This window comes from Alnus glutinosa, chromosome 12 (assembly GCF_958979055.1).
Source record: "Alnus glutinosa chromosome 12, dhAlnGlut1.1, whole genome shotgun sequence".
NCBI classification, from domain to species: Eukaryota; Viridiplantae; Streptophyta; class Magnoliopsida; order Fagales; family Betulaceae; genus Alnus; species Alnus glutinosa.
The window spans coordinates 12,386,035-12,413,226 of record NC_084897.1 but is presented as its reverse complement, the minus strand read 5'-3'; the positions used below and the strand labels follow the sequence as shown (position 1 = coordinate 12,413,226).

At 40.1% G+C, this 27,192-nt stretch overlaps 1 protein-coding gene and 1 long non-coding RNA gene across 2 annotated transcripts; one reads left to right on the top strand and one right to left on the bottom strand.

Annotated features, from left to right (window-relative positions):
- Positions 1–27,192, bottom strand: LOC133852559 (uncharacterized; the record flags this gene model as incomplete). Its single annotated transcript, XM_062289331.1, has 9 exons — positions 27,170–27,192; positions 26,918–27,083; positions 22,753–22,881; positions 6,171–6,321; positions 6,075–6,094; positions 4,701–5,672; positions 3,711–4,601; positions 3,321–3,575; positions 1–153 (listed from the first exon to the last, which is right to left on the bottom strand). Coding segments are annotated over exons 1-9 (2,760 nt in total), but the record flags the coding sequence as incomplete, so codon positions are not given.
- Positions 679–3,047, top strand: LOC133852363 (uncharacterized). Its single transcript, XR_009895923.1, has 4 exons — positions 679–880; positions 957–1,022; positions 1,468–1,522; positions 2,869–3,047. It is a non-coding gene; the product is annotated as an uncharacterized LOC133852363 (long non-coding RNA).

Here is a 27,192-nt window from a genome sequence, read left to right as displayed (position 1 = left end):
CTCTCTGTTTGAAACCTCCACTTGTCCACTCGTTTGAGGGTGATAGGGAGTGGCAACCTTGTGCGTGATGCAATATTTCTTCATCAGCTGCTCGAAGACCCGATTGCAGAAATGCTTACCACCATCACTAATAATTGCTCGAGGTGTGATGTCCTAGAAAATATTTAATGGGTTTATTGGATAAAAATAAAAATAGGTCTACTTGGTGTGGTAAAACAAAACAAAATGTTTCATTTTGATCCTATAGACTAGTAATTATAGCCAAGAAAATAAAATGCAGAAAACATTTTTAAAGGTCTAAAGAAAATTAAGAATTTCAAAAGAAATAAGAAATAAAAAGAAAAATAAAAGGAATAAAATAAAATAAATGAATAAAGATATATATATATAGATATATATAAATATATATATATATATATATATATATATATATATATATATATATATATATATATATATATATATATATATATATATATATATATATATATATATATATATATATATATATATATATATATATAAAAAAAACTAAAACTGGGCTACGGCCGAATCTGAAATGGCCATTCGGCCATTTTAGGACTGAAGGGCTGATGCCCTTCAGTTATAAAAAAAAAGAAAAAAAGAAAAAAAAAGAAAAGGTAGAACGTGAGGCGCATGCGCCTCACTTAAGGGAGAAATAAGAGAGGCAAGTAGTGTCTCGGTAGAGGAAGAAAAAGGGAGAAAAGGGAAGAAAAAAAAAGAAGAAAAGGGAGGGAAAGAAGTGGAAGTTCTAAACAAGAAAATTACGATCTACGAAGATCCAACGGTCGGATCTTCAATCCGTTTTCGGAAACGTGATCCTTGCACTCGGATCTACGTTCTTACCGATTGTTTTAAGGTAAAACACTAAACTCATGATTTTGTGATTTTGGGTAAAATCCTAAAATATGAGTTTAATCCTCTATATTCTTTAGGTATTTGAACTTATTGGAGTTTACTTGAGGCTACCCAAACTTTGGGTTGAAGTTTGGAGAATTTGGGTAAGTTTTTCCTCAAGCCCTAATTTTTGAGTATTTGATATTTGTGGAATTTTAGGGGATTAACATTTAGTAAATGCCATTGTGTCCATAAATATTGTTATTGGGGTTGAGTTTGGGTAAACCCTAATTTAATGGATGAAATTAATTTGAGGTTTTTAATTATTTACAAATTAGGTTATTAATTTATGGGCTAATTGTGGTGATAGTGATGATTAACCCTAAATTAACCATGAGTTTTATAAAATAAATAAATAAATAAATATTTGTAGGGTTAGGTTTTAATGTTAGTAATTTGTATAAATTGAGGATTTTATTGATAAGCCTAGAACTATTATTAGGTATGAGCTTAGGCAATTGATGGGTAGAATAGTCATTGAGCGATTCAAAGTGAAAATTAATGTAATTATTGGATGAAAACTAAATTGATGCAATATGTTATGTACAGCGGCACTTTGTGGATTGAGCCTAGGACTTATTAGTGTTGGTGTGCAAGCAGTCAGGTGATATTTTACTCACTGAGAAACTATTATTTTATGATTATTAGAATTGCAAAAAATATGTGTTTTATGAATCCGAACCAACTGTATGTTGAATATATCTGTTTGGTTGATTTGAGTAGTTTCAACTATGTTCAAATAATATCAATGATGTTATGAAATGATGAATGGATGAAATGTGTAGAATTATTTTTAAAGTGTTTGAATGTGAGCTGCGGTTGGGATTTAAATTATGCATAGTAGAATGATAAAGTTTCATGTTAATTGGTTTATTGTATTTGAAGAAAGCATGATTTGTAAAGAATAGGGAATAGAGTTTGAATTGTAAAGCATAAAGCATGAGCATAAAAGGAATGAAAGGACAAAGTACAAAGAATGAAAGGAATGAAAGGACAAAGCACAAGGAAGGAAAGGATTGACATAAGGAATGGAAGGACAATCATGAGCATGCATATCATTGTTAAATTGTATAATGTTTTCATGATATAGAATATTGTAGTTTTTTGTACTAGACGTATTAGTATGCCTAAGAGTTTTAATGGCAAAAGAGCTTATGTATACTGCTATCGTCTAGTTGCATAATTTCAGAACATTGAGCTTGGACGAACAAGAATATTGTCATGGTTCGGTATGAGTAATACAGCGTCCTAGGAGTAGGTAGATGAATTGTCGTGGCACGTCAGTAAGAAGTGCTTGGATACTCGAGTTTTACTCTAGTAACCGCATGGACAACTACGTGCTCGACATGAAGTTGTAATGCCCTAGGATTCTGTGTTAACCATGTTCGGAAAATGATAGTAAGCTTGTACTAATGAGCGAGATGGCATGTTTTAAGCTTAGTGTGCTTGGTTTTGATGTTATTGGTTGCGATATCGGTGTGGCTTGGGAGTAGGTAGATGGATTGTCGTTGTACATCAGTAAGAAGTGCCTGGATATCAGAGTCCTACTCTAATAACCGCATGGACAACTATGTGCTTTGACATGAAGTTGTAATGCCCTGAGGCACAGTGTTATCACAGTTAATAACGTTAGACTTATGTGCATTTGAGCTACCAACATAAAAGTATTATTGTAGGTGGGTTTATACGTGGTTGCTTCCATGCCAATGGAACTCCTACGTATGGGTCCAACTACATAGTATGTTTTAAATGTTTTCTGATAGTCGGTGTTCGCTAAATTAGCTACGGGAGTTTTCAAACAAAATTTTATAAATTGGTAGCTGTTATAGTGTACGCGAGACTAAAAGGAAAAGTTGGTTCTTTGCGAAAACTCAGTAAGTTTAATATCACTAAGGCGGTGAACTCATCATTTCACCTATACGGATGTGGCAAACCCCCACAACCGTATAGATGATGTCCATTTGACTGCAGGTACACCTGACTTAGAGGAGGACCCCGTAGCTGCGTATTTGGGATATTACGATTGAAGCACACCGCGACAGTCGTATTGAGTTGGACTATGGAGTTCACTCTTTTGGGGTATTTTGTATATGGCTAGTAACGTAGGTGTCACATATTCTTTTGTGTAGCCATTCTTTTGTATTAGTGGAATTGTAGCCTTAAACAGTTAGACAGATATATGGCTCTTTTGTAAGGACCACATGTATATTTAGATGTGCTTTCCGTTATGAGATGTAACGTTATGATTATTCCGCTGTTAGATATTACTCTGAATATCAGGTACATGATATGGAGCATGTATGTATGTTGGCTGAGCGACACGTAGTCGTGCCACTGTGATGACCCTTTTTGTGTTTAATAAATATTTTATCCAAAAAAAAAAAAAAAAAATGGGTCGTCACACAAGGCGTACCAAAACAAGCAAATATAGTGTCCTTTAAAAACTGGACCACAACTTTGTGGTCGTTGGTCTTGCAGGTAGCAACCTCTACCCATTTGGACACGTAGTCCACCGCAACTAGTATGTACAGATAGCTGAAGGAGGTCGGGAAAGGTCCCATGAAATCGATGCCCCATACATCAAAGATTTCAACAATAAGAATGGGGTTGAGGGGCATCATATTTCGGCGTGAAATACTCCCTAGCTTCTGACAGCGCTCGCATGAAACACAATAAGTGTGAGCGTCTTGAAAGATGGTGGGCCAGTAAAAACCGCACTGCAAAATCTTTGCAGCGGTCTTCTTTGCACTGAAGTGGCCTCCACAGGCATGATCATGATAGAAGGAAATGACACTGGATTGGTTAGGATCGGGAATGCATCTCCTAATGATCTGATCGGGACAATACTTGAACAAGTAAGGATCGTCCCAGAAAAAATTCTTCACCACATACATGAATTTGGACTTATCTTGCCGCTCCCAATGCAAAGGCACTTGACCGGTAACAAGATAGTTCACTATGTTAGCAAACCATGGTGAGTGAGCATGAGCAATATGCATCAATTGCTCATCGGGGAAGGTCTCAGAGATGGGGACGGCTTCTTCCGTGAAATCCACGGTAATCCTCGAAAGATGATCGGCCACCACATTTTCGGAACCCTTCTTATCCCGAATCTCAATGTCGAACTCTTGTAAGAGCAAAAACCACCGAATGAGGCGAGATTTAGCATCCTTTTTGGAGAAAAGATACTTCAATGCCGCGTGATCCGAGTAGATGATGACTTTCGATCCTAGTAGGTAGGATCGAAACTTATCCAGAGCAAATACGACTGCCAGCAGCTCCTTCTCAGTGGTCGAAGAATTCAGCTGGGCGTCGTTCAGAGTTCGACTTGCATAATAAATGACGTGGGGGAGTTTGTCAATGCCCTGCCCCAACACAGCTCCAACGGCGTAATCGGATGCGTCACACATGATCTTGAAAGGTGTACCCCAGCTCGGGGGCCGAATGATGGGTGTGGACGTGAGAATTGCCTTCAAGGCCCCAAATGCCTTCTTGCAGTCCTTGTCAAAAATGAAAGGGGCTTCCTTCACCAACAATTTGCACAAGGGCCGAGCTATCTTGCTGAAGTCCTGGATGAATCGCCGATAAAATCCTGCATGGCCCAGAAAAGAGCGAACCTCTTTCACCGTTCGTGGGGGCGGAAGGTTGGATATCAGATCTACCTTCGCCTTGTCTACCTCAATCTCCCGATGAGAGATGATGTGCTCGAGCACAATTCCTTGTTGTACCATAAAATGACACTTCTCCCAATTGAGCACCAGGTTCTTCTCTTTGCACCTCACTAAGACTAACGTGAGGTGATGCAAACACTCCTCAAAAGATGAACCGAAGACTGAGAAGTCGTCCATAAATGCCTCCAGGAACCGCTCCACCATGTCAGAAAAAATGCTGATCATGCACCGCTGAAAAGTAGCGGGTGCATTGCATAGCCCAAAGGGCATGCGTCGGTAGGCGAATGTCTCGAACGGACAAGTGAAGGTCGTCTTCTCTTGGTCTTCAGGGTCCACAGGGACCTGGTTATATCCAGAATAACCATCCAAAAAGCAGTAATACTCGTGCCTGGCCAACCGCTCCACCATTTGATCAATGAACGGAAGAGGAAAGTGATCTTTCCTGGTGGCGGTGTTCAGCTTGCGGTAGTCGATGCAGACTCTCCATCCAGACTGTACTCGAGTTGGTACCAACTCGCCCTCCTTGTTCTGCACGACCGTTACTCCAGCTCGCTTGGGCACGACATGAATAGGGCTCACCCATTTGCTGTCAGAGATTGGGTAGATGATTCCTGCATCCAATAACTTGATTACTTCTCCTCTGATGACTTCCTGCATGGTCGGGTTGAGCCTTCTCTGTGGCTCCCTCGATGGTTTGGTGTCTTCCTCCAGATGTATCTTGTGCATAACCACCGAGGGGCTGATTCCTTTAATATCTTCTATGGTCCAGCCTATAGCTTCCTTATGCTCTCTCAAAACGTCTAACAATTTCTCCTCCTGAGCAGCATGTATATCTGAAGCTATGATTACAGGCAAAGTCTCGGCTGGACCTAGGAACTTATACTTAAGATTGTCCGGCAGGGGCTTAAGTTCCTTCTTAGGAGGCTCAGGTACTGTTGCCTCCTCTTCTTCCTTGCTCTCCAGAGGAGCAAACTCTAAAACAGCATTTGCTTGCTCAAGTAACGCATCCAAGTCCAGATCCTCTCCGAACTGAGCAAAGCATGCCTCCAGGGGGTCTTTAGTGCTTGATTCTTCCTCTATGATCTACTCAATCAAGCAAGCACTTCCGATCTCATAGCATTCCCTTGGCCTCTTGCTGATGTCAAAGATGTTCAGCTCCACTGTCATATTGCCGAAAGAGATCTTCATTACCCCCATCCTACAGTTGATCAGGGCGTTAGCCGTAGCTAAGAATGGTCACCCGAGGATCACCAGTATTTGAACTCCAACGTTCTGTACAGGCTCAATATCTAGCACTATAAAATCCACGGGGAAATAAAACTTGTCCACCTTAATCAAAACATCCTCCACTATTCCCCGTGGTATCTTAACTGACCGGTCAGCCAACTGCAGTGTCATGGAGGTGGGCTTCAATTCTCCTAACCCCAATTGCAGGTAAACTGAATAGGGTAGGAGATTGACACTGGCTCCAAGGTCTAGCAGTGCCTTCTCAATGTGGCTGATGCCTATTGTGTAGGAAATAGTAGGACATCCGGGGTCCTTATACTTGATAGGCAGCCTACACTAGAGGATTGAGCTGACTTGCTCGGTCAAGCAAACTTTTTTTCGGGACATTGGTTTTCCGCTTTACAGTTACCAAATCCTTCAAGAATTTGGCATAAGACGGAACCTGCTGGATGGCATCAAGAAACGGGATGTTAATCTGTACTTGCTTGAACACCTCCAGAATGTCCTCAAAATTTCCTCCCTTCTTTGGCGCGAGAAGTCTATCAGGGAATGGCGCCTTAGGTATGAACGACCTAGGAGGAGTCTCTATGGTTGGAGCTAATGTAGATGGCTCGGCATCTCTCTTCTCTACGCTCCTGCTTCCTTGTCCTTCTTGTGCAGCAGGGTTCTCCTCAGGGTGAACCACTTGGTTGTCTACTTGTTTCCCTGACCTAAGTGTGACAACGGCTTGCACATGCTCCAACCCATGCACTGCATTTGATGAACTTCCCTCATGGAACTGCAACTTTGGATTTGGCACAGGTTGACTAGGGAGCTTTCCCTTCTCTCTCTCCCCCAGGTGACTAGCGATTTGCCCGATCTGGGTCTCCATCTTGGCAATAACTTGAGTGTTCACCATGGTAGCATTCTTCACATCATTGATGGATTGCCCTGTAAGCTAAATGAATGCCTTAAGAGTGTCTTCCAAAGAAGACTGTGAAGAAGAGGCAGAGGATTTAGCAGGGGCTTGGTATGTCGGTGCTGGCTGGGAGGGACGGCTTTGATGGTGAACCGGCTGATGAAATCCCGGGGGGTATTGAGTATGGCTTTGGTGTGGAGCTCCCCCTTGGGTCATCGGCTGATTCTGCTTCCATGAGAAATTAGGGTGATTCCGCCACCCTGGATTGTATGATTCGGAGAAAGGTCCACTGGATTGTTTTCGATAATCGTTGAAAGCGTTCACTTGCTCCATTGGTGACTCGACAAAAGTCGGCAATGATGGGCAAGTCTGTGCTAAGTGCATGGGACTAGCACAGATGGAACAGCAGTCAACATGGAATGGATGGGCATCATTTATGGACTTGCTAACAACTAGGGCTTCGACCTTTTTGGTAAGGGCATCTATCTTCATTTTTAATTCTACATCCTCCTTAACCTCGTAGATGCCTCCCTTCTTCTAAATGTGAGCAACTTTATCTCGACAGCTTGAAAAATCCCACTGTTGGGAATTGTCGGATAATTGATCTAAGGTCCTATACGCCTCCTCTCCCGTCAAACTCAGAAATGCGCCTCTGTTCATCGACTCGATCATGCTACGGTTGGATTGAGTTAATCCTTGATAGAAAAATTGCACGAGTCTCCACTTCTCGTATCCATGTGGAGGGCACTTAATCAGCATATCTTGAAATCTCTCCCAACTCTCAGAAAATTTCTCATCTTCTTCTTGAGTAAATGAGCTTATCTCCTTCCTACACTCATTGACTTTGGACATGGGGAAGAATTTGTTGTAGAACTTGTTTAGCAAGTTCTCCCAAGAAGTGATGGAGCCAGGCATGTTTGAATCCAACCATGCCTTGGCTCTATCATGGAGTGAGAAAGGAAATAGTCTAAGATGCACAGACTCTTCAGAAAAATTTTGAAATTTGAAGGTGGCATAGATGTCTTTGAATTTCTTCACATGGCTATAAGGATTTTCGAGGTCCAAGCCATGGAATGCGGGTAGGAGTTGGATGACATGAGGCTTGAGGTCAAAGTGAGTGGCATTGGTTGGGGGTAACACTATACATGAAGGAGAATTTGTTGCAACGGGTGCAAACAAATCCCTAAGTGTCCTAGTATGATCAACGTTTTCTCCCCGATTCCTCTCATTCTCATCCACATGCATGTTATCTCTCATCTCAACAGAATTTCTAAGCCTTCTCCTAAGAGTTCTTTCAATTTCTGGATCTAAAGATGTCAAGTCTAGGTTCAATGATCTTCTACCAAGCATACACCAAACATACACAAATGTTTAACCAAAAGACAAACAAAAATAAAGAAAAGAATTTGCTAATGGGGAGCAAAGTTCTCCAAAGTACAATCTAGGCTAGTTCCCAGGTAGGTGAAGGGGGTCACACTGGACACACTTAAATCCCAAGACCTTTCCTTGCCAGAATTCACATTGTCATTGCCCTTAGATAGCTAAGTAGACCCACACTAGCAAAAAAAAATGTTTTTTTTTTTTTTTTTGAATTAAAAGAAAAATAACACTACTAAGATAAAAGGTAAAGACTAACAAAAATGCATACAATTTACACAAAGATATCAGCAAAAGTAAAAATAAGAATACTTATAAATTGGGACCAAAAAGAATTTTTGGTAAAAATTTCTGCTACTGATCTTATCCAGGAGTTGCCTTCTGAGTTGAGGTCGATTGATCGAATATAAAGTTGATCGATCGAAAATCGATCGATCGAATCTTTGAAATGTTGCAGGAACAGAAACAGAACAGAAACTCTTTTTTTTTTTTTTTTTTTGTTAGAACAAAACAAAACAAATTGAGGGTAATATGAAACACAAACTACACAGAATTTGAACTAAATTATAATGAACTAAAAGAAAGATAAAACAAACAGCAAAATATTATCAAGCAGAAACAAATTATGAACAAAAATGAACAAAATGGACTAAAAGAAGTACTGGACCAGAGATACTCACCTTGTTCCGAGCTGCTGCTGTGCAGGAAATTCGTTCGATCGAAGTCTATTTCGATCGATCAAAACTCAATCGATCGAATATCTTTTCGATCGATCGACTTTATATTAGGCAGATGCTAACTTGATCAATTGAAACTCGATCGATCGAATTTATTTTCGATCGATCGATTCTTCAGGGCACCCAGTAAGTTGCAGAAGCTGCAGAACAGATCCAGGAGAAACAAAGAAAGAACTTAGAATACAGAACAAAAGCTAAACAACAGAAAAATGAAACAAAAATCTATCTAACTAGTAGAAAAAAAAAATCAATCAAACAAAAACCAATTTTTTGAACCGATTTCCCCGGCAACGGCGCCAATGTGATTGGTCGTTTCACTCGCCATCTTACAGAAAATACAGAAGGGATCTAGATTAATACCTCACTTTTGCAGATTTGCTTTTATAGGAAGGATATCTTTATAGGCCCTCCATAAAAACATTTTTATAGTGTTTGGTACCTTCATACCCCATAATAGCTTCTAGAAGTTGCTCAGTTCATGGCATGTAAAAATCCCCCCTTTATGCCGTTTAATGTGTTCTTTCTCCATGCGATAAGTACTCTTGACAGTGAAATCGCTCGTGGTGGTGCCCCACCAATAAAATACATCTAGTTGATGATATGTACTTAACGAAATCTAGGAGATCATCTCGGCCTCCTCCGTCCAGAAGATACATTTTAACATCGGCACATTCCAACCCTTAGTATCTGGATCTATGAATTCGACAACTTTTGCATGTTCTGAAAAGGATTGCCACGGAGATTGAAACATAAGTCATAGGAGTTGGTAGCCATTTATCACCCCAAATGTTAACATTTGCCTCACTCCCAATTCTCCACACCCCAGCCCAAGAACTAAGAGAAAAACACGAGTAATCTTCCGTACTTAAAGGCAAAATCCAGCATTCCGCTCGAGCGCAATAATCAACTGGGATCAAGCGTAGTTGTGCGACAAAGCTGACAGCAAGACACCAAATTTACTTAGGAGTTGTTTTACAATTTCTAGTTAGATTAGATGTTCTTATATGTACAAATTCGTGAAGGATTTCATTTTTCCTCTCTATAAATACCCTAGACTCGTCCAGATTAAAAGGATCAGATAAGTTTACATTAAAGAATAAAAATCAATAGGATTAGAGGCTAGGGTTTTGGAAAAAGTGAAAAATTTCCAGCAGCGATTTGGGATGAATTTCTCTCCGACAAAGCTGATTTTCAGCATCTCAATGAGCGGTTAAAACCTTCCATAGGGTATTGATGTAGTCATTTCCAAGTCGTAATGGTGTAATTGTATTTTCTTTTGGAAATTTTATGAACATGAGTATTGGTTGTTTAATCTTGAGATTGTTTCTAATGTTTATATTCTATTTTGATAAATCTTTTATCTTGCCTTAGAAAATTATTTATCTTAATTGAACTCAATCTTCATATTTTCTATGATTATGTAAATGATGGTTTTATAACGATTTTAATGGACACAAAATCAAGAGGATTTGATAGGCCATGCCTAGGAAGAATGAATTGTTCTACACTGTAGTTTAGATAGAGCATCCATACCTTTCCGAAAGATGAACTATGCTTATTTTTTAATAAAAGAATTTTCTTGACAACATCATTGGGTGCTTGACACACACTGATTACGTTATACTTTTAATTACGTTTTACTTTAGTAATAATTACTACAAAATCAATCAACTCTTTTTCTGGATTATATTACAATTAATCATGGTAACTTAATGATACAAAACCAGCAATTCTTGAGGTTTGACACCCTCACATAGACCCTATCTTACAAGGATTCATTCTATTGTGAGTGGTTTTTATTATTAGTACACTCCACACCACATCAATTTTTGGTGCTGTTGCCGGGGATTGTTTACAGTTATGTCATTAAAGTGTTGGGATTAATTTTAATATTGATTCATAGCTTAGGATAATTGTACTATTTAATTTTTATTTCCTTTTTTAGGTTTCTGTTTCAGATTTTGCACTGACTGTCCAAAATAGCTCTAGTGCAGCATATTGGGCTCCAGCACAACATTGCTACATAGTGAGCTTGAGCGCACCTTCCTATACCAGTATTACTGTAGTTATTGCACTTACTGCAACTAGCAGAGTACTTGAAATTTCTTCTCCTTTTTAAGTTATTATTTTTTAATTTTGTTTTCTGTTGTTGTGCAATGAATGCTTGGTCGCCAATCGTTATCATTACCAACCATATCTTGCGATCCAAACATTGAGCAAACGTTGAGGAAATGTCGGGCCGAAAAGGACTCCGATCTGATTGGAGAATATAACATTGAAATCATGGCTGAGGAATAAGAACAACCTAAGTTGCTGAGGGATCACTATATCCCGTCCACCTACACTTAACCATCATGCCTTAAGTTGTTGCAAGTTGCAGCAGCTCACTATCAGATTAAATCTAGCATCATTCAAATGTTATCATCCTTTCATGGACTTAACAATAAGGATCCATCAATACAAAAAAAAAAAAAAAAAAAAAAAAAAAAAAAAGAAGAAGAAGAAGAAAAAAAGAAGACATTTTATGTCTTTTTTGTGTTGTTTCAAACAAGCATCAATAATTTGTAAGTTGATGTCGTTTATTTATAAACGATGTAAATTTGTCATCCTTTATTTATAAAGGACAAAAGTGTAAAATATAACGTCATTTAGAAATAAAATATGTGAACCGACTTTATTAAGTCGTTTTTTTAGAATAAACGACGTCAATTATTGACGTTTCTTGTCAAGGATGTGATTTCACAACTTTTTTCTAAATGACGTGAATTCACGATTTCTCTAAAGGATGTAAATAATTAACGTCACTTATTCCTATGTAAGAGCATTCCCAATGGATTATCTATTTACAACTTTAAGCTAAAGTAGCTAAACAAAATGTTAAAAACACACTCCATTGGATTATCTAAACAAAAAGCTAGAATACATTTTTCCTAATTCCGTAATTTGTGCCGCTACATGAAGCGTTGTGAACACAAATGCTACACCTTCCGAAAAGGAAGGATTTCTCTTTTTTATTTCATTTTCTCTCCTTTTCTCTCTCTCTCTCTCTCTCTCTCTCTCTCTCTCTCTCTCACACACACACACACACACACACTTTCCTCGTCTTTTCTTTCAGCTCTTCACTTCTTCTTGTTCTCCGCGTCTCTCTCTCATCTTCTTCTCCTTCTCTTTTTTTACTTTTCCCTTCTCCATGTTGAACTCGTACGCCACTGAATGCCCCACCTGCGCTTCCTTGAGAGCGAACCCCGAATTGCCGAAGACCACCAGACTGTCGTCACCCACAAATCGCCGGAGATCACCTCAACAGAGATTGCCGGCAGTCACCCAGAAACCCACCGGAAACCCGGCACCCACCGAAACTGTCGACCCTCTGCTGGTACCCACAGAAAAGCACCGAAATATTCATTGTGTTTTGAGGACCATGGGCTTGGTCTGTATTTGTGTATGAGGAAATTAACGGCAGAGTGAGGTGTGATCTTGGCCATGGAAGATGAGGATCCAACTCCCTTTTTTTTCCTGCTGTGCTTGGAAACCAGGGGGTGATGGTTGTGTAGAAGTTTATGTGGGCTGGGTTGGGTGTGGTGCGGTGTGTGTATAATTTTCTGGTGTTTTATTTAGTGTTTTTGGTGAAGATGTGATTTTAATTAAAATGAATAAAATTAAAAATTGATTATTTTAATAAAATAGAGAAGAAATTTAGATAAGCTGATGGAAGAAGGTGTTAAAAAGTGGTTATCTAAACTAACAAAAGTGAGTTTTCGTTAGCTATTCTAGATAAAAACTTACATAAACCACTGGAGTGCTCTAAGCAACCTGAATAAAGCAGTGATTGTATTCACATCATTTAAACAGTTAAAAGAGACATGAATTATTGACATACCTACCGTCTTTTTTTTAAAAAATGACAGAAACCAAAAATTTCGTAACTCGCAGGGGTTCGTAATATTATTCAATATTCGAACCGGGTTTTTATTCAAAAACCCATACAATCCAATCATTTCCAATCACTTTATACTATTATAAAACACTTTTTTTCAATCTTTCAAATTCAACACCCAAACACATATTCAAAAGAATCTAAAATTATATTCAACATCCAAACACATTTTCATTGCCTTGAAATCCATGATCAGATTCAGAATATTATTCATATTCGAAATATTCAATACCCAAACGCACCATTTTGAAATTTGTTTTTAGGGTCTTTATTATGAAATTTTTGAAACTCTCTCTTTCTTTCTCACGTACGGCGCACAAGGGTCTCTCTTTATTTTTGAAATTTGTATCCTAATCTTGATGGCCAATACGTGAGCCTCACTGCTGTGAAATCTGTTCGCAATCTTCTCACTGCCGTCGTTTCCATTAGCCACAATATTCCCCAATTCAATTGCAACCTTGCTCCTATCCCGTCATCTTCGTAGCTCTTCTCGGCGACAGACTCGTCCCTGCTCGAATCTCTGACTCTTCCCGGTGTGAGGCATCGTGGTGGTGGTGCTTGTTGATCTCCAGCCACTCATGTCGTCACTCTAGTGGATATATTTTACAGGTAAGATTTTTAGTTGTGGGTTTCTTTGAATGTGTGGGTTTGGGTGGAAACTTCTTTGTCCATAAATTTCATTGTTTTTTATTTGAATTTGTATAATGCCCATGTGAACGTGTTGCTCCATTGTATTCTTAGAGCGTGGATATGTACGAAAAATTAGATAAATTTGTCAAATTGTCTTGTGAAAACCCTTTAGAAAAATTTGCCTATCATATTTTGATGAAATGTTTAAGTGAGAAATTTTTTTTTTTTTTCATTGGGTTCTGCTTTGGAGGAAATTATCTATTTATATTAAATAGATAATATAATAGAAAGTTCCATCCTGCTTGGTTTGTTGGGTATAAGAGGACACAACAATGTGATTATTTCTTGAAATTCATAATGTCCTTGAAAAAGGGATAGTTTAAGTGTTGGGACACTTGCAATTTCTTATGTCGTGATGGTTACTAAACTAGTTTACTGACAAGTTTGAAGAAAATAACTTGGTTGATCGAAATATTACTTGTGTTTACATAGAAAATGTCATAAAACTTCAACGTCCTTTATACATTAGGCATCACAAAATAATGACGTTTAATACATAAGCGTCATATAAAATTTTTACATCTTTTATACCGTAAGTGTGACAAAATAATGACGTTTGATACATAAGCATCATAAAATTTTAACGTCTTTTATACAGTAGCCGTCACAAAAATAATGATATTTACTATGTCAGCATCACACAAAAAATGCATCCTTTACAAAATAAATCTATGACGCTTACAAAAGAAGCGTTGTTAAAAAAAAAATAAAAATAAAAATAGAAACTTGTGGTATCACGACCAAAAGCAAGCGTTGCGGAATAAATGACACCAACTGATTCGTGACCTTTTTTTAGTGAAAGTGTCGTTTAAAAAACGTCATAAAATGTCGGTTTTTTTTGTAGTGCATACAAGCATCTCTATGAGTTCCTAAAAATTTGTTCTACCATCAAGCTGCAGAGTTTTTTAGAGGATGCTGCCTTACAGATGCGTCTCTTCCCCTTCTCTCTAAAGGAGAAGGCTAAGCATTGGTTCCCCATTCCTTGGAAGCGAAAAACAATCATTCCTCAAGAAGTACTTTCCCATCGGAAAGACCAATCAAATACAGAGAGCTATTATTAGTTTCTCCTAAGCTGAAGGAGAGTTGTTCTATGAGATATGGGAGATGATGAAAGACCAACTCTGGAAGTGCCCACACCATGTTGTCCCTAAATTGCAACTTGTTCAGTGTTTCTATGACGGGTTGACCGAACCTCATCGACAGATGGTAAATTCTTTTTGCAGCAGTACATTCATGTTGAAAAGTGAAAATGAAGCATGGACCCTCTTTGAGAACCTCGGCAAGAACTCCATACAGCATGCCTCATCCAGTCGTTAGACACATGCCACAAAAGTTCCAACGGCTGAAGATATTTGTGTAGTGAGCAACCCCTTGGAGGTAACTATTAAGGTGGATGCACTATCATGAAAGCTAGACCAATCGATGGCAGCTGGCTTTTCTGCTACCTTTGCATCTCCCACTCATATTTAGCATGAGGATTGTGCATTATGCTCTCATCCTTTGCACCATGCAAATGATTGCCCTACAGGTAACCAGTTTTCTGACACTTCTCATGAGTAGGTGACCGCAGCTTTCGCTAGACCGGGTCATGATCCATACTCCAATTCTTATAACACGGGCTGGAGGAATCATCCAAATTTCTCTTGGTGAGATCAACGTATTGAAAATTTAGCACCATCTCAAGAAAACCCTTGTAAGATAGGTGATGTGGTCGTGAGCGTATCAATAATAAAATAAACCACTTGCAATAGAACGAATCTTTGCAGGATAGGGTCTATGTGAGGGTGTCGAACCTCAATGACTGCTGGTTTGGTTGTTAAGTTACTAAGATTAACTCTAATCTAATTCAGAAAAGAAGTTTGATTTTTGGTTTTATAATTGAAACTAAATAAAAATATAAAAGTAAAGATAAGATAGTATGGAGAAGTTATAGGGGATTGACTTCAGCACTAATCTCATAATAATGATAAATTAACATGAGAATTTTACTTACATGAATGATATGATTCATGCGTGTTTGTCAAACATCCAACAATGTCGTCAAGAAATTTCTTTTATTAAGAAATAAGCATAGTTTATATTTCGGCAAGGAATAAATGCTCTACCAAAACTAGGGTATAAAACAATTCATCCTTCCTAGGCATGGGTTATCAAATCTCCTAATTAGCTACACGCAATCAAAGAATAAGCATAACTCATCTTTCGGCAAGCGTAAATTGATTTACCTAAATTAAACTAACTACTGTATAAAATAATTTATTCTTCCTAGGCATGGCTTATCAAGCCCTCTTAAATTGTGTCCATTCATACTATTATAAAACCATCATTCACATAATCATAGAAAATATGAACGTTGAGTTCAATCAAGACAAACATTTTTCTAAGACAAGATAAAAGGTTTATCAAAATTGAATATAAACATTAAGGAATAATCTCAAGGAATTAAACAACAATTATTCATATTTATAGAATTTCCAAAGAAAAACACAATTACACCATCATTACTTGGAAATGGCTACTCAATACCTTACGGATGAGTTAGCCGCTCATGGAGTTGTTGGAAATCGTCTTTGTCAGAGAGAAATCCATCCTAAGAAGCTCCTGGAACTTTGAACTATTTTTCTCCCTAAAACTAGCCACAAATCTTATTGATTTCTATTCTCTATTGTAGCATACCCTTAAAGCACGAATTAGAGGTCTATTTATAGAGTACAAGAGAAACCCTAGTCCAATTCGTGATCTTCTAGGACTTCTAATCCAAGTAGGAGAAGTAAAACTTCTTTCATTTTTCTGATTTTGCCTTACTGCCAGTTTCTACCGCGCGACTACGCTCGAGCCTATCCTGAATTGTGCTCGAGCGTTGGAACGTGGATTGAGGTTTGTGCTTGAGCTTCCTGATGTGCGCTCGAGCTTGATGTTCTGGGTAATGCGCTCGAGCTCATTAAGCTGGGTGCTGCACTTGAGCCTAGGTAAGTTGCTCTTGAGCCCTTTGCCTTGCAGAATGCTGGATTTCATTTTTGCTGCTTTTGAAGCTTAAAAACCAAAGAAGTACTTGTGTTTTTCCTTTAAGTTCTGAGAATGCTATTAACATAAAAATAAAAAATAAAAAATGCAAAGCATAATATTACAACTAAACTAAAGGCCTAACATATTCAAATTAAATGGCTTAAATGTGCAATATTCAACGTTTATCAATAGGTTCTATGAGAGGGTATTAAACCTCAAGGATTGTTGGTTTTGTATCGTTAAGTTAAACGAGATTAATTTTAATATAATCTAGAAAAAGAGTTGATTGATTTTGTAGCAATTATTACTAAAGTAAAAGGTAATTAATAGTGTAATATAATTAGGAGAAATATAGGGGATTGATCTCACCTCTAACCTCATCATAATGGTAAATTGCATTTAACATAGGAATTTCACGTACATGAATATTATGACCCGTGTGTGTGTCAAGCACCTAATGATGTCGTCAAGAAAATTCTTTTATTAAGAAATAAGCATAGTTCATCTTTGGCAATGTATGAATACTCTACCTAAACTAGGGTGTAGAACAATTCATTATTCCAAGGCATGGGCTATCAAATATTCTAATTAGCTTACACATATTCAAGCGATAAACATAACTCATCTTTTGGCAATGTGTAAATCGATTTACCTAAATTAAACAAACTAGGGTGTAAAGCAATTTATTTTTCCTAGGCATGGCCTATCAAACCCTCTTGATTTTTTTTTTCCGATTAAAACCGTTGTAAAATCATCATTCACATAATCACAGAAAATATGAACATTGAGTTCAATCAAGATAAATATTTTTCTAAGATAAGATAAAAGATTTATCAAAATAGAATATAAACATTAGAAATAATCTCAAGATTAAACAACCAATACTCATATTCATAAAATTTCCAAGAGAAAAAACAATTACACCATTACGACTTGGAATGGGCTACATCAATACCCTATATTTCTCTTGATTACGTTACACTTTTAATTATGTTTTACTTTAGTAATAATTGCTACAAAATCAATCAAATTTTGTTTTCTGGATTATATTAAAATTAATCTTGATAAACTTAACTATAAAATACCAACAATCCTTGAGGTTCGACACCCTCAAATAGACCTTATCCAAGGATTCGTTCTATTGAGAGTGGTTTTTATTATTGGTACACTCCACACCACATCAATTTTAGGCACCGTTGCCGGGGCTATTGCGAGTTGTGATGAGCATTGAATGTTGCACATTCAACCCCTTTAGCTTGCATAGTTTCATTGTGATATGATTGTTTTGCATTGTTTTTATGTTAACAACACTCTTAAGAACCAAGGGAAAAACACAAGTAATCTTTCGGATTAAAGGCAAAATCCAGCATTCACCAAGACAAGTGAGCTCAAGCTCAGCTCAGCTCAGCTACACTTGAGTATAGGACCATTCCACTCGAGTGCACATCATGAGGGCTCGAGCGCATCAGGCATCCATGAGGCTCGAGCACACTTTCAAAAAGTGCTTGACTACAGTCGCAAAGAAAGGGCATGTGACTCTTTTTATAAGAGAAATCAGGCCCATTTGTTCATTTCACTCACAAACGTTCGAGCTCTCTCTCCCTCCCAGCAGCAACTCACTCCATCTGGTCATCCCTAAACCGATCTGCTCTCTCTCTCTCTCTCTCTCTCTCTCTCTCTCTCACTTTGATTTATGTTTTTACAGGCTTGATAGATTCCCCAACCAAATTTCAGCATGCATGCTACTCGGGCCTCTACATCTCGCTCCAATGCTCGCAGCGCCTTCACTAGTGGTGAGTGGCGACACTGGAGACTCAATCTTGAGACTCAATTTATGATCAAGGATGAATTCAAAAACTTTCAAGCTAGAAGGTGGGCTATCTGGGAATTCAAGTGGCAGGGCTTGGCATCATTTTTCCACCTAGCCACCAACATGGCTTACCAACACCATGTCAATTTGTTCTACCAAAATCTGTCCTATAATTGTGAACGGTCAGGCATTATCTCCACTTCCCTTGATGGGGTTGATCTCGAGGTTACTCCAAGCGATATCGTTCTTACTCTAGGTCGCCCCTATTGGCCTCACAGTGCAAGCCATGGTTGATGATATGTGTGGTGGCCGCTACACGAATGAGCACAGCAAGTGCACAAGCAAATTCATGTTGCTACCACACCTCTGGTTTGTGGATACGGTCTTACAGAAAAATGTGTGTCCTTTGGGGCACAAAAGTCAGAGATGCGGCTCCTTCTTAGTGCTGTTGTATGCCATCCATAGCGGTTATTGGTTCTCCGCACCAGTTCTTATTTGGGATCAAATGCACATGTGTTGGGAAAGGGTTGTTCGCCAAAAGAACAAAGGCTACAGAGACTTAGTCCCTACCATTCCCCTTCCTTATTACTCAGCTCCTGCATGTAAAGGGGGTGGCTTTCCTAGATGAAGACTTCATCATAACAGACTTTCCAAAGTTCGGCCTAAAGTAATGGAACCAGAGCACTTCCCATATGTGTTAACAAACCCCCATCGTAGTTGAGGCGGAAACCGTTGAGGAGATGGATTCTCCCAAGGCCATGGATGAGGATCAATTTAGGGAAGATGCAACTTCTTCTAAGGAGGATGAAGCTCAATATAAGGACAATGATGAAGCCCTATTCCATGAGCATATCACACGAGCAAAGTATATACATCTTTGTGATGGGGACTTAGTAGGCTCACAAATACACTCAGCAGCTACTGCAGTCTCTTCTGGAGAGATTTGTACATGTCTCGAGCATATTTCCCCGTGCACCACTGCCTCCATCCCCATGATTCTGTGTTGCATCCTCTATCCCCCAGGTATGTTTTTCTTTCCACACATTGAACACCATGTGCTATTTAAGTTTGGGGGTATGGTATGCTTTATGCTTTATTTATTAGTATTTTATGTTGGCAACATTCTGGTTGACAAAAATACTTTACGTAACGGTTACATTTTAAAAAGGTTTTATTTGTTTTATTCAGAGTCTTCAAGTTAAATGGACAGTGTTCGTTTCAAGCCATGTGTCTGGTCACAAGTTTCTAGAAGATGTCCATGAAGATTCCATGCAATTTTCAAGTCAGATTAACCGGTTTCTGTGCAACCATCGAAACAGTCCTTTGAAGAGGTTCAGACGCCCCACAGTGTCTAGAAGCTTCAGCATTAAAGACGTCCAGACGACCGAGCAACACCGTCCTAACACTAGGTCAAGCTACTCCAAGTTCTACACGGAGTTGGAATTCAGTGGATACTGTTTGGGAAGTTTCTGCAAGACGTTCGAACAACGTGGCAACACGTCCGAATGCTACCCATCATTCCAGAATATTTCGAGTTTCCTTTACGAACGCAGAAAGGAGTGACAGTGAAGACCGTCCGGACGCTCAACCAAGCCATTCGAACATGGTCCTATTATGGGAAGAATCATGCTATTCTGGAAAGGCGGTTGCAGAAGACCGTCCAGACAAGGCTAACTTTCATCCAGACGCCAACTCACCAGAGTCTGATTTTGAGCAGAATTAGGTTTTTTGTAAGTGTTAGTTTGTGATTGGCCTCATTCTGTTTGGACAAAATCACTTGTATGTAAAGATGCTGTTTTTACAAGGGATTCCACTATTCAGAAGTGTTTCAGAAGATTCTACAAGTCAGAAGAATCGGTTCCCTGCCATCCCGTCCATCCCGATTGTGCCATCCGTCCAGACGCTCATCTGTCCACTGTTCCATCCGTCTGGACGACGTACCATACCATCCGGACGCCCCACAGACCTAGCATCATCTGTCCAGACGACATGTATTTCCGTTCGGACCCTTCATTGCATCAAGAAGCTTCTATTCCAGCTTGCATCCATCCGGACGTCTCAGCAGCCCTTCCGGACGCCTCTCAGTATTTGACCAAGCTTCAGATTCTTTCAATGTTCAGTTATGGAAAGATTGATGCAACCGTCCGGACGACGTGGATTCCCGTCCGGACGCGCTCATACATAAGGCAAGAATCACAATTCAAATACAACCGTCTAGACGCCAGTCTGCCATCGTCCGGACGGGCGTGCATCTGATATGGAAATTGCAGATTTAGCTTCAACCGTCCGAACGCCTGCCTTTCATGGTCCAGATGCGCGCACCACAGATATGGAAATTGCATGTTGAAGATCAACCGTCCGGACGGCCATCCCCTTGGTCTGGACGCGCGAAAGCCTTATATGGAAATTACTTGCAGCGGACATGCGACCGTCCAGACGACAGTACCTCACCGTCTGGACGCGGCTCTCAAACAGGAAAGATTTTCAGCGAAAATTCTGGTCGCACAGTTGTCCGTCCGGACTGCTCAGGTTCACCGTCCGGACGACGTTAGTACATATTACAGCAGTCACCCATTTGAACCTTTGCCTATAAATAGGCCCCTGGGCATTGAGAACTGCAAGAATTCGGTATTGAATTCCATCAAAGCTTGGAGAGTTATTTGTAAGATTATTTGAGCTGATTTGTCTCTCAAGCCATTGCAAGTGTGATGTTGCTGTGCTACAACTGAATTCTATCTTAGGGGTCGGCCCTAAGGTAAAGGATTCTATTGAAGACCCTTTCAGGTAGGAGACCTAGTTGGGAAGCGTTCGTGTTAGGTTACACGTTAGAGAGCAAGGTACAACCACTGCATCAGGGGTATGTGAGTGTTACTACTTTGTATCTAGCTTTGTCTTCTGAATAGTGGATATCCTGGGTTTGGCTGTCCCGGAGTGGTTTTTCTCATCTTGAGTTTCCACTTCGTTAACAAAAATCCTTGTGTCATTTATTTTCTGCAATGTTATTTTTGTTGACACTTTGTGCACACACTTGCTATTTTTTTTAGAAGTCAATTTCTGTTTTTCAATTGGTATTAGAGCTTGGTACACTCTGAGAAGATTAATTTCTTGAGTGTTATATTTTTTTTGACTTCTATTTTTTATCATGTCTCAAACTCTTAATTCTGTTCCTGCCTTTGATGGTACGAACTATGGCTATTGGAATGAACGTATGCGTTTCTTTCTGAAATCTATTCACTGTTGGAGTATTGTTGAAACTGGTTGGACCAAACCAGAGGATGGAACCCTCGAACTAGTCCCTCAGAAAAATGCACGTCTTTCAAATGATAAAACCCTCCATGCTCTGTACCAAGCACTTTCTCCATCAGAATTCGCAAAAATTTCAAATTGCGAATCAGCCACAGAAGCATGGCAAATTTTGGAAACAACATATAAAGGCATGAAAGTTATAAAATCTGCCAAACTTCAAATGTTGATTTCAAAATTTGAAGAAATTAAGATGTTGGAAGATGAGACATTTGGAGAGTTTTACTCCAAGATGAGTGACCTAAGAAACTCCATGGTGAGTCTTGGGAAGCCTATCTTGGATGTAAAACTCGTCCGAAAGATTCTAAGATCTTTGCCTGAGCGTTTCAGGATCAAGTTAACAACCATTGGAAAAAGCAAAGATCTAGAAGAGATGAAGATTGAAGAGTTGGTGGGATCTCTTGAAACGTATGAGCTGTCTCTGCCCCCGGTCAAGAAGTTGAAGACTATTGCCCTAAAAGCTTCCAAGAAGAAGGTAGAAGCTTCATCTGAAGATGACTCTGAGGAGGAAGAAAAAGTTGTGGCTTAACGCCAAGAATTTCAGAAGACTTATGAGAGATGATCAATTCAAAAAGAAGTTTTTTGAAAAAGTGAAGAAAGCTCCCAGAGAATCTGAACCTGAGGAAGAAGAAAATAAGGATCCCAGAGGGCCCAGATGTTTTGAATGCTCAAGGAGGCCTACAAGACACTCTATATAGAGTATCAGAAGCTGAGGGAAGGTCGTAAGCAGCACCTCTATGATCTGAACAGTCTGTAAACTGAGAAGAGCTCATTGCTGCTCAGAATACAAGAGCTCGAGGAAAAGCTACTAGAGACGCAGCTCCAGCTAGAAAGAGTCACTGATGAGAAGCTGACTCGTATGCTGTCTATACAGAAGATCCCAACTGACAAGACAGGTCTCGGGTATGTAGCTCCCTCTTCTGATGCTCCTTCTACTTCAAAGACTGTATTTGTGAAACCTACAGTCCCAGAGCCTCCTCCCACTGTTGAAGATAAAGGGAAGGACAAGGTCAATGATGATGTCCCAGACACTCAGAAGCCTTATTCCATCAGAAGACCTCCCATATGCCATCACTGCAGTCTTAATAGGCATGTTCGTCCTCAGTGCTCCCTCCTAAAAGCTTAGAAAGCCAAGGCCAAGAAAGAAGTGCCCCGACAGACTGATCATGGCACTAGACCTGCGGCCCAATTCCAGACACCATGGTATCAGGCCCCAAACCATCAAGCACCAAGATATCAAGCTCCTTGATCTCATGGACCACGATACCAAGCATCCCAGCATCAGCAGCCTCAGCAAAGATTTGTACCTGCCAATCACAGTGGCAACTCCAAGAACAAATCCAAGCAATTTAGGAGGCCTCAGAAGGTGAAAGAAGGGCAGTACCTCAATGAGCCACCTATCTGGATGCAGAGTATGATGGAGTGGATGATGCAGTCCTGCCAGCAACCACCTACTAGAAGGCAGACTTGGGTTAAGAAGGACAGTCACCCCATGAGGGGGAACAAACGCACCTAGCAGGTTTGGGTATTCATGCCTAGGATTTGGTTCCTAATCCTTTGGCATCAGGTTTGATTGCTTATCTTGCTTGTTATATTTTGTATGCAATCTAGGAATCAGTTGTGTTTTGCACCCTATTTCTCTTGAGAGAATTTTCTGGGTACTTTTTGGGAAGACAGAAAAAGCAGGTTGAGCGACTGCTTTTCTGTATTGGCATCATCAGGTTTGATCTTGCCTTGCATATGATGTTTTTCCATGTTGCATTTTTTTAAAAAAAAAAATAAAAAAAATTTGGGGAGAATTTGCAAGATATTTTTTCTCTTGGCATATCAAATAATTGCATGTGTTTTCTCCTGATATCTCAATTCTTTAGGTATTAATTTACTTTGCTTAGATATATTTTAGAGTTTCTGACTATAATGTGCCAAGTGTTTTCCTGTATATGCAAAAGTAGGATAGCTTCTTTTCTCATGCGATGAAAAATGTACCATATCCACGACTCCCCTAAAGGTACATCTTTCCTTCTCTGACTTTGTGTTTCTAGAATTTGTGGATAATGGAAGAAGTCACTGATAAGATGGCCAAATTGACCACATGCTAGTTGAACCTAGAACCTAAAAACTCTGGCATTCCCTCTAGATTGCAGCATCATAAGAATCAAGTAGTAAATCATATGAATTCCATGCCTTAATTATTCACTGCTTATGTGATGAATTTGCTTTATGCCTTGCCCTCTATGTGCAAGTAAAACATTTACTTTGTCCTTCATGGTACAAGTAAAACATTTAGGTGCTGCATCTTAGGGGGAGTGTATCAGATGAGGGTGCTTAGGCCCTAGTAAGTTATAAGGTTTGACTTTTGACTTCTCTGTCTCTGATTTTCTCCCTTGTCTAGAAAATCTGGTTGCTCTTTGTCATATCTATGATAGTCATACCTTGCGGGTTAAGTCTTCACACACACATGAGTTGAGTTGTCTATTTGAAATTTTCTATGTCCAGGAAAAATATTTGTGCTGATTAAAATCTAAACTCTCTTTTTTATCACTACTTAGTTTTGAGATGCTCTCTGATTGTGTTATCAGTAGATTATACATGCGTGTTCTGAAACTGACTTGAGAAAAATTGATTTTTTGTAAATTTTCCTCAGTTTTCTGTTTTTCAGTGTGAAGCGTCCGAACGGGTGGATTTTCGTTGTCCGGATGATATTTTTTTTGGAGTCCGGACGGGCGGAGCTTGGTCCTCCGGACGGGATCAGGTTAAGTCCGGACGCGCGCGGAAACCAACGGCCAGACGGTAAGGATAAATCGTCCAGACGCGAGCGACCTGTCCGCATGGTTCTGAGGCAGCGCACGTCCGGACGATATTAATTCACCATCCGGACGGGGACCCCACAGAGGCTATATATACCCCTGGTCGCTATTTCTCCTCCCTACCCCACCACAATCTCACGTTTTGGCTTTTAGTGAGTTATTTCTTGAGTGCTTTTGGCTTTATCTCATCCCTCTTTGTCTTTTTGTGCATTGAAAAACAGAAATTGACTTCTAAAATAAATAGCAAGTGTGTGCACAAAGTGTCAACAAAAATAACAATGCTGAAAATAAATGACACAAGAATTTTTTTTATCGAAGTGAAAACTCAATTAAGAGAAAAACCACTCCAGGGCAGTCAAACCAAGGATATCTACTATTCAGAAGACAAAGCATGATACAAGATAGTAGCACTCACATACACCCGATGCAGTGGTTGTACCTTGCTCTCTAACGTGTAACCCAACACGAATGCTTCCCAACCAGGTCACCTACCTGAAGGGGTCTTCAATGGAATCCTTTACCTTAGGGCCTTCCCCTAAGATAGACTTCAGTTGTAGCGCAGCAACAACACACTTGCAATGGCTTGAAAGAGAACAAGTCAGCTCCGATAACTTCACAAAATAACTCTCTAAGCTCTGAAGGAATTCAATACCGAATTCTTGCAGTTTTCAATGCCCAGGGGCCTCTATTTATAGGCTGAGGGTTCAAATGGGCGACTGCAGTAATATGTACGGATGTCGTCCGGACAGTGAACCTGAGCCGTTCGAACGGACAACTGTGAGACCAGAATTTTTGAGATTTTTCGCTAAAAATCTTTCCTGTTTGAGAGCCGCGTCCGGACGGTGAGACACTATCGTCCGGACGGTCGCATGTCCGTTGCAAGTAATTTCCATATAAGGCTTTCGCGCGTCCGGATCAAGGGGGATGGCCGTCCGGACAGTTGATCTTCAACACGCAATTTCCATATCTGTGGTGCGCGCGTTCGGACCATGATAGGTAAATGTCCGGACGGTTGAAGTTAAATCCGCAATTTCCATATCAGATGCACACGCGTCCGGACGATGGCAGACTGGAGTCCGGAAGGTTGAATTTGAATTGCGATTCTTGCCTTAAGGAGAAGCGTGTCCGAACAGGAATCCACGTCGTCCAGACGGTTGCATCAATCTTCCCATAAATGAACTTGGAAAGAATATGAAGCTTGGTCGAATACTGAGAGACGTCCGGACGGGCTGTTGAGACGTCCGGACGGATGCAAGCTGGAACAGAAGCTTCTCGATACAGAAGAGGGTCCGGACGAATGATGCTAGGTCTGTCTGGGCGTCCGGACGGTATGGCACGTCGTCCAGACGGATGGAACAGTGGACAGATGAGCGTTCGGACGGGATGGCATGATCGTCCGAACGGCTGACAGGGAACCGAAAATCTTCTGACTTGGAAGCAGTGCAGAATCTTTCGAAACACTTAGCGAAATCCCTTGTAAAACAGCATCTTTACATACAAGTGATTTTGTCCAAACAAAATGAGGCCAATCACAAACTAACGGACTCCCCCTTTGGCCATTCTGGGACAAAAATCACTTGACCGGTTTGGAAATACATTCCCGGTCCAAAAATAAAAATCACTCCCCCTTTTTGTTACTATGGGACAAAGGGTAAAACAGAGTAATAAAAATTACAACATTCTGCAATAAAAATTACTCCCCCTAACGATCTCAGAAGGACCAGGGTAAACAGAGTAATATAAGTCAAAATGTCTTAACAAAACATATTAAAATATAAGTCAAATGTCTCAAACAAAACGACAACAACACAAAGTACAACAAAAGGAACTCAATCATCCTCTACCATAGGTGCAGTCCTAGGCCATCCTCCTCATCATCACTACTGCCAGGATGATGATACTTGAGGCACTCCATGAGATCCAGCTGATTCTGCTCCACCCGCTTGTTGATGGAGTGCACCTCCTGCTGCATAGAGGTGATGGACTGCTGCATGGTGCTCATGCCACCCTGAATGGCAGCTAAAGCCTCCATTATCTGTGAAAAGTTGATCTCCGGCTCTGAAGGTGGGACTATCTGGGAGGATGAAGCCATGTCTGGAAAGCCGACTGGCATGGCAGGAGGGATGGGCACCTCATCATTGGAGTCATCTCTCCGCAGCTGTGCATTAGACTTCATCAAAGTTTGCTTGCTGATGGGTTACTGAATCTTCATCTTTGGTTCTCCAGTAATGTTGATGCTTGACTGAAGAATGATCTGAGTGAGCAGGCAGCCAAAGGGGAGACCAGTATTACTCTCATCACGGGTTTCCAGCATAACGCTCATAATATACTTGCACAGGCAAAAAGGCAAGCGGAGGTGGATGGCATAAACAAACTGGGCCTTCTTCAGAATCAGGTCACTGTGCCTGACAACTGGCCAGAGGTTGTGATGAGAGGGAGACAAGGCACCGATCCGGATGGTGGTAGCACGCTCTTCTCCCTGTGGAATTGAATGAAAGAACTCTCGGAGATCGTCCATAAAGGGAGGAAGCACTACCTCATTATAAGGACTGCCGAGCAGATCAAGCACTAGAACGCCTATGAAGTGACTGATGATCTGGGGATCAACAGTGATGATGTGCCCGTCAATAGTGGACTGCAGTACCATCCCACGATCATCATCCTGTACCACCTCCAAGTTGGCATAGAAGAGTCTGACCAGCCTGGTGAGAACAATGCATGCACAGGTGTAGAGGTATCCCCAGTGGTAAGTCTGGACAGTCTCATAAATACTATCCAGCGGAGGCACCATGATGTCAGATCGGACCACAT